The sequence below is a fragment of the Monopterus albus genome, unplaced genomic scaffold (assembly GCF_001952655.1).
Source record: "Monopterus albus unplaced genomic scaffold, M_albus_1.0 scaffold242.1, whole genome shotgun sequence".
In the NCBI taxonomy this organism is placed as follows: domain Eukaryota; kingdom Metazoa; phylum Chordata; class Actinopteri; order Synbranchiformes; family Synbranchidae; genus Monopterus; species Monopterus albus.
This window is the reverse complement of record NW_018128122.1, coordinates 40,506-48,867: the sequence shown is the minus strand read 5'-3', so window position 1 is coordinate 48,867 and position 8,362 is coordinate 40,506. Positions and strand designations below refer to the sequence as shown.

The 8,362-nt window shown below is 43.0% G+C and overlaps 1 protein-coding gene across 2 annotated transcripts in view; it reads left to right on the top strand.

Annotated features, from left to right (window-relative positions):
• The window catches only part of LOC109972000 (protein VPRBP-like), a 28,207-nt gene continuing 19,845 nt past the window's right edge, over positions 1-8,362 (top strand). The window contains exons 1-9 of one of the 2 annotated variants that reach the window (XM_020620580.1): positions 1-224; positions 2,002-2,165; positions 2,326-2,402; positions 2,626-2,699; positions 3,018-3,131; positions 3,694-3,831; positions 5,353-5,964; positions 6,091-6,192; positions 7,072-7,230. In XM_020620580.1, the coding sequence (XP_020476236.1) occupies positions 2,008-2,165; positions 2,326-2,402; positions 2,626-2,699; positions 3,018-3,131; positions 3,694-3,831; positions 5,353-5,964; positions 6,091-6,192; positions 7,072-7,230 (1,434 nt within the window). In that variant the 5' untranslated portion in view covers positions 1-224; positions 2,002-2,007. Of the gene's footprint in view, positions 225-2,001; positions 2,166-2,325; positions 2,403-2,625; positions 2,700-3,002; positions 3,132-3,693; positions 3,832-5,352; positions 5,965-6,090; positions 6,193-7,071; positions 7,231-8,362 lie in introns of those variants that run through there. The other variant, XM_020620581.1, reaches the window with a different exon arrangement.

Genomic DNA, 8,362 nt, shown 5'->3' with positions numbered 1-8,362 from the left:
GTCCTTTTGAACTACAAGTCCCATGTGAAGGCTGGCGTGCTTCGTCATCTATCGTGGACTGTTGTTCGGTGCGTCCGACGGGAGAAGTTTGGAAAGAAACGTGAAACTTTTTAAACGTTATGTGTTAGCGGTGTTTCATGTGCTCTTTAGTGGCAAATTCCACAAAATTCCCACAAGCGACGAGTTGAACTGAGAAACACAACGCGGAGGACGTTTATGTTCAGGTGAGTGAACATTTAAACGGTGTGTGAAGTTGCTAGCTGAGCTGTTTGTGTCCGACTGGCATGAGGCAACCAACTGTCACTAGTCGCTGAGCTCCGCAGGAGATGTTGAAACCTTAACCTAACACAACATTGGACGGGCGGCGGAGGGACAAGTGTCCTTGTGTTATACTCAAAGGAAAATGCAGATGAAGCAGCGTGAATTTAGACGAGTTAGCTCAGTGTGCTAACTCCCGCTTCTTCGCCGTTAGCTGTGGGCTCACAGATGAGATAGTGTCCGAGCAGAGGCCACCTGTTGGTGTGGATCGTAAGGTACTCCTCTCTCACGGGTCTGAAACAGTTCAATATTCACTTTGAGATGTCTCGAGGCCGAGTCATACTCACACAGCCGCTGGGAAGTGTCAGGAGCCACAAGTCATTAAGGAATAAGGTCAGAGACTCGGTTATCAGGTACATTTACAAAAGTGACGTTACCGTTGTTCTGAGCTACTTGTACTTGACTTTAGTATATCTATTTTACTATCTGTGCTTATACTCAAGTAACTGCAGTAGTGCTTATACTCTGCAATTCAGTGGGACATATTGTACTCTGTAACTGACTATTTCACACTTTCAGAGTGTTTTTTTTCCTTTCTTTAAAAAGTATTTGGCAAGTTTCTAAAATGCAATGCGGATCTAAACTTTAAACCAGATCTTCTATCTTGAGAGCTCTTTAATGAAAATTGTGTGGTGGGAGTCTCAAAACATGTCAAGGGGTCCCAACGCCTCATCATTTTTCAGATGTGTAGCAGCTCCACCAAAAATCCATTAAAACAAAAAGGGATTTACTGTTTGGGGCTCAAATTGATCAAATTGTCCAATATTTCACAAAAAAATCTAACATTACAGAAGTATGTGATATTATTACTAATAAAAGTTGCTCTCCCATGAATTATCTCATGACCCATGACCCCTCAGGTTTACTTTGTTCCCCCCCTAGGAGAGGCTTGACCCCCCCCTTGGGAGCCACCAATAAACTAGCTGACCATATATAAAGTATAGCTCTACACTGAGCAGCTGCATCAGTAAAATTCACTCAGATAACAGTATTTCTTATTGTTAGTCAGCCAAATATAATGAAATGCGAACCATCTAATATGGGGGCGACAGTGGTGGGTAGGGCAGCCGTCTCCCAACTGAAAGGTTGAAGGTTCGAATCTTGGTGCCTGCAGTCCACATGTCGAAGGGTCCTTGGGCAAGACACTGAACCCCCCCAAGTTTCCCATGATGGTGCCGTGTATGCACCAGCGGCCCGGCGCCCTTGGCTCCAAACAAAATTTCGTTGTACATGTCACAGTGACAATAAAATAAAGCTTCTTCTTCTTCTTCTTCTCTAATTGTCATATACTGTATGATAATATATCAGTCACAGAGGACATTTTACTGGAGCACTTTTTCTTTTGATACTTTTGATTTTAAATTTAGGGCTTTTACTTACCTAAAAACTTGTGCCTTCTGAGAACATGTCCTATACATTAGCTCTTTTCTAACATAACACAACCCTTGTGCTTTTAATAAAAAGGAATGAAATTCGGACATTTTGTGCAAATTCACTTCTGTAGAAAAGTCCAAAAGCAAATGATCTGTGGTGCAAGTGCACTGCTACACACTGACACACATTGCCATATTGATTGTTTGAAACATGTATCCACAGCTCTTGAAGCTGTTTTCATCTGCCATTGTTTCACTGTCCCTTCTCCTTTTTACTCTTATTTTGTTTCCTCCTCCTCCTGTTCTCTAGGAAGTGATGTCTTCCCAAGAAGAAGCAGCGCCGGCTGGCGAGTCAGTTGTCCTAGAGTCAGGTGCCATGGCTGTGGATGCTAAGGCGGAGCTTACTACTCTGCTGGACGAATGGGAAGAAGCACAGCGGGGCACCACAGAACAACTGGTGTCCATCCTTACTAAGTCAGCAGGATTTTTTTTTTTGTGGTGTTAATGTTTATTTACTGTAATTAGATAAAACAGACCTGGCTTCATGTCAGACTCCCTCTGTCCATCTACTGTATTTCTGTCTCTGGTTGATTTTCAAGAAGGTGACTGTGTCTTGTCCCTATGCTTTTTGCAGAGTATCAGAGCTGATTGAACAGGAGACAGGAGAGTATCACAGATCAGATCCTGATCCGTTTGATGACCGTCATCCAGGTTATTACTTAAAATGTCTTTTATTCTTTTTATAACAATTAAAAACACACTTCAGACTATGTAGTTGTACGTGATTTAGTAAACAAATTAATTACCCATCTGCAGATCATTTTTAGCATTTTTCACTATAAATGTGCAAGTAAGGTTTTTCTGAGCTGAACTGAAGCAGTCATTAATTTTTGTGATTGGTTGATGAATTTCCAACTCCTGTCTAACTGTACAGGGCGAGCAGACCCAGACTGTATGCTGGGACAACTCCTGAAGATACTCTTTATGAATGAGGACTTCACTAATGCGGTGAGAGCTGTTGAGTTTTTGATGAAATCATAAGATGTGGTTTGTCCATCAAATGTTTTCTTCTGCTTCTGGCACAGAGCATGTATGAACCTAAACCATACAAGTGATTAAAAAAAATAAAATAAAATAAAGACTTGATCTCGGGTGCCCCAGTAGTCGAGTGGTTATGGTGCGGCACCCATATGCGTACTCACTTCACAACGGTGGCAGATTGCGTCCGACCACCATCCTTTGTTGCACATAAGCTTTTGGAATGGAATATTCATATATGCAACAGTTAGTTGGCACTCTCATTGGAATTTAATGTGTGTTTTGCAGCTGTTGGACATGTACATAATGACCAGCACAGAGCTGGATCTCAACACAGCAGCCTGTCGTCTGCTTCAGAACATCATGCCAGGCCTGGACACTGCAGTAGTCTTCCAGGAGAAGGTAAAACATGAACATAGACTTCTGTCAAAGGTGGCTTCTCTTTATTAGACAGCACACAAGGAAGGGGGATTGACAAGGTTAGATGTTGGGAAAGCAGATAGTGTGTAGCATGTTTTACATTGTGGTGATCCAAAGCACAATAAGCTGATTAATACTCATTGCTGGTGAAAAGGTAAAAGGGCTCCACCAGGAAGCTGAAGGACTGTTATATACTGAAGAAGGCAGAGCCAAAACATATCTGCATTTTCCCCTGTGCTAATGTGCGACAGTTTGAACTACATCAAGGGTTAGGTACTTTGGATTTTGTGCTTGGTTGAGCACAATGTTCTTTACTTCCACCTTTTCAATTATGATGACCAAGAAATAGAGACTCATTACAGTAACCGTGGACCCCTTTTTTAACCTCTTAAACTATCAGGATGCCAGAAATGGTCCCAGAGAAGTGACTCATCTGAACAAAACACTGAGATTTTAAATACTTTTTTTTTTTTGTGGAGGTGGATGTAATGCTGCTGTACATTTGCTGACTTGTGAGTGAATCACTTTGTTTTGTGTGTGACAGGAAGGTCTGATTGGGAAATTGTTCAGCTGGGCTCGGAAATCAGAGCGACCACGGTGCGTGTATGCCGTGGGCCTGCTGGCCAGAGCCATGAGCAACCAGGAAGTAGCGGCCAGCCACCGTGAGGAAAACGCTCAACTGGTGGGGCTCACACACATCCATAGTTAGTTATACAACATACAAAAGTATGGTAAATGGATGTAAGTAATGGTTTTCTATGCACTGAAGAGCTTTACACTAATAGGACTCGCACACACAAATGTTGACATACTTACACACCGGTGAGAGCAACTTGGGCTTCAGCGTCTTGTCCAGGGACACTATGACATGTGAACTGGAGAAGCCAGGGATTGAACCACCGCCGTTCTTCTGGACAGGGGATGACTTTCTCTACTTCCTGAGTCTCAGCTGCCCCAGTATGATATGTACTCCATCCATGCATACATCCATTATCTATACTGCTTATTCCTGAATAGGGTCGTGGGAGCTGGAGCCTGTCCCAGCTGACATTGGGCAAGAGGTGGGGTATACCCTGGACAGATCGCCAGTCCATCACAGGGCTATGTACTCCTTGGACAGGACCAAATAAATAGTATATTGACTGGAATTAATTTGGCCATGTCTCTTGTATTATGACCACCCTCCTTTTCTAAGATCTGAGACTTCTTGAGGACAGGAAATACTGCAGGGAAATTCTCCTGATTCACCATTAATTTAGAGACAAGAGAGACTTAAATACAGATGTTTAAGATAACAGGCCATGCAAGTCGAGAAGGCACTACAAGTGGCACTATAAAGTCTGTGAACCCTTTTGCATTAACTGGTCATAAAATGTGATGTGATCTTCACTAACAGACAAACACAATACATTTCAATAATACACAAACATTCAGGAGGAGTTTTCAACTGTTCTTCCTCAGTGAGCTGCTTCATCCCAGACACACAGTCATTGCCCAAAACATTGCCACCCCTGCATTTGTGTCAGATAGTGCACAACTTCTCCCAGAAAATTGTTGCAATTCTCATGTTTGTTTATTTATTTTTTGTGTTGGAGCCACACACTGGATGTCTTGACTGTGTGTAAGGCATTATGAAATCTGAAGACTTCCAATGAATTCTGGGGTGTAATGCAGGGCCCAGTGTCAGAAAGATGGGTCTCTGTCAGAGGTCATGGATCTTACAGCAGGACAATGACCCAAAGCAGAATTCAAAAAGCAGAAATGGTTTCAGATGATGTGCTGGAGAGTTCTGAAGTGGCCAGCAATGAGTCCACATCTAAGTCCTATAGAGCACCTGTGGCGTGATCTCAAAACTCAGGGTGTCTGATGTGAGTGCTCTCTCAACTCATTCCACAGCATCTCTGTTGGGTTCAGGCCTGGGCTCTGACTGGGACACTCCACAAGGGAGGATTCTTTTAGGATTGTTTTGTAATTCCAAAAGGTTCACTTAGATTGACATGATGCCACTGTGGTTTGCATATACAGTACATACAGTACATGCCACTAAACATGTTCTGTGGTTTAGGCTATGTAATGTCACATTTTCTGACAGTTTAAGGAGCAATGTTAATGGAAACATGACTTAGTTTAAAACGTGATTATCACTACACAGTCTTCAGTAACTTTTCATAATTCTTATGACTTGTTTCCTCTGAACATTCAGGTACCAATCTTGATTGGGCGCCTTCATGAGCTGCAGACCGAAGAGGCCAAGAATCACCTCAGTCCCACCAAGACCTCCCAGAATCTACCTCAGGACTCTCAGGTTAAAGCCATCCAGACCTCAAGCACCTCAACAGACCAACAAGACCAAACAGAGGATGAGAGAAACAAAAGAGGTGGTGAGAGCAGCAGGCCAGTGTCAAAGTCCAGTTCTAAACCTTTGTCCCTGCTTGGTTCAGCCCAGAAAAAGGGTGGCTGTAGCAACAACCGTGGTGGATCCAGCTCAGCACGGCTGCTTCCACACTACGTTTACCAAGTGCGCTCAGACCCTGGCTCTAGGGAGACGGAGGACAGGCAGGGAGGAAGAGGAGGAGTGAGGGCAGTAAAGGAGAATGGGAGGAAGGCTAAGCAGAAGTTGAACTTCACCTCCTCCTCCTGTAGAACTGAGAAGGAGCTGGAGAGAAGTGATTGCAGTGAACAGCTGCCCAGCAACTCCTGGTCTGCAATGAGCCCGATGGTGATTGGCTCTGACTATTGCCTTTCCCCACTGAGCCCAGCCATGGAGCAGAGGCTCATCCTGCAGTATCTGACACCACTCGGAGATTACCAGGAGGTGAGACTAAAACCAGCCACAGCTTGTTTTTAATGTGTCCATAGACTTTGCCGAACACTCACATTTCACTCAGTCTCAGTCCTGTTAAAGCACCTGTGAAGTCAGTAATCTTTCTCCCCTCTTTAGCTGCTTGCTGTCTTCATGCAGCTGGACACGCGGTCATTGCTAATGAACTACATAGACCTCCAGCGGACCAATAATGTCCAGCTGACGTTTGATGCACTCCTGGTAAGACAGTCGTCCTCACGAGCCACAAAAAATCATGGAAATGTGCTGCAGTGTGTTCTGGATTATTTTTGTCCATAGACTTAGATCCTTCCTGAGTCACCCAGTCTAAATGCCAGCATCACTACTTTCAGATCTGATGACTCAGTGTTCTTTGATTATAACACATTACATTATATTTTTCCAATGAAGAACAGAGTCATACACTCAGTAAATAATCAAGATAATTCTTTGGTGAATTTGCTGTTCAGTCCAATTGGTTGGTTCATTATTAGTTTAGAGTCGCCAATCAACCTAAACTGCATGTCTTTGGACTGTGGGAGGAAGCTGGAGTACCCAGGGAGAACCTACAAATACAATTACTTAAGTGAAATTACAAATTAAGATCAGACATAATCACATGAAGAAATCTGGAACTAATAAATTGGTGACTGAATGTGTGTAATGTTGATGCTGAGAGAAATGTTCATGATTACACTTGTCTGATCTGCAAGTTACCAAAAACCATACATGTGGTTCTCTCCATTATAAATGACTTTATTGTCACACCCACAGACTGTGTTCACACCAATAATTGTCATGTAAATGAGTTTTTACTTTAAAGAATACAGTATATCTCCTGGATTATGCATGGATTACATAATCATATTTGTTTGTGATCATTAATTTTGAAAGAAAAATTGTTACATATGCTGCACCTGTGTTAGTTTGTTCTGCTTTGGAGATATTTTTAATTTGTTTAGGTCTTAAAGTCTTAAAAAGTCCTAAATTTAATTTGATGAACAGTACAGATTGTCTGGTAAGGGAAGCTTTGTCATCTGGATAATGACTGAGCAACACAGCAGTTTTTTTCACTGAAGTCGATCTCTTCTTTCTCCTCAGTATCTTGCTTCACTGCTCCTCCACAAGAAGTTTGCAGCAGAGTTCATTGCTCATGGAGGAGTGCAAAAACTCCTGGAGATCCCGAGGCCATCTATGGCTGCAACTGGAGTTTCACTCTGCTTGTATTACCTGGCGTACAACCAAGACGCTATGGAGAGGGTACGTTAAACAAACACACACACACACAGTTTGAGTTTTAAGCCTTCAAATGACAATTTTGCAGAGTAGCTGCTGTTTTCTTCGAGTGGGTAATTTAAAGTTGGGGTAAAGTGGAAATAAACGTGTTCTGAGTTTAAGTATTCTCTGCATCTGAAATGCTGCAGGCGTGTCGGGTGAAGACACTGAAGTCACATCCAATCATGGAAATGCTCCACCTGTTCTCATCATGGATGTATTAAGGGCGAATGTGTAGGAAAGATGCATTTTTGGGGCGAAGGCATAGCTCGCTAGCAAACTGTAGGCTGTAGTAGGTGCAGTAACTCATGATCAAACAGGAGAACTAGTGCTACTGAGCTAGGGCTCTACAGGAGCAGTTTATCAATACCATTGAGTGAGAGTAATGGATGGAAAATATGGTTTTGGTGTTTATGGAGCCACTTGTCCTTTCTGTGTCCTTTTCTGGTGTTTGAATGAGAATGGGCAGTGCTGAGCTCCCACACACACACACACACACACACACACACACACACACACACACACACGGAGCAGACAGTGGAGGCAGGAAGCCCTTTGCTCATTAATGTTCGTGCATTAAAACCTTTGCAAATAAAAAGCCAGTGGGAGTAATTTAATGAAACACCTGCTAAACAAGCATGAACATGCAGATCAGGCTTTGCCCACAGTCTGCGAACTTGTTAGGCTAACAGTGAAGAACTAACCATGGTGACCTGTCCAGGGTAGCAGTAGCTTCATGGTCCACTGTGTGGCCTTTATCTTCCTCCCGTCTCTGTCCCTCCACCAACTACAGTCTGTTCAGACCCGTTCCAACACATTCACCGTTGATGTGTTCCTACCTTTGTCACAGTTTTATAGTGAGGGAGCAACATTAATGTTAGTACTTAAAAAAACAACAACACACAACTGTGGCTATAAATTTTCATCTGTGCTCAGTGTCACGAGTACCCCTAAAAACAAATGCAGGTAAAAAGCTTTGTGCGCTCTAGGATTTGTAATGTTACAGTGTTGGGGGGGGGGGGACGCGTATGTTAAAGAGTGCTCTAGTGCGTCATCGAAGCATGCTTTCAGCCCCACCCAAAAAATCCTGAACTCATAAATTATGAGATGGTCTAAG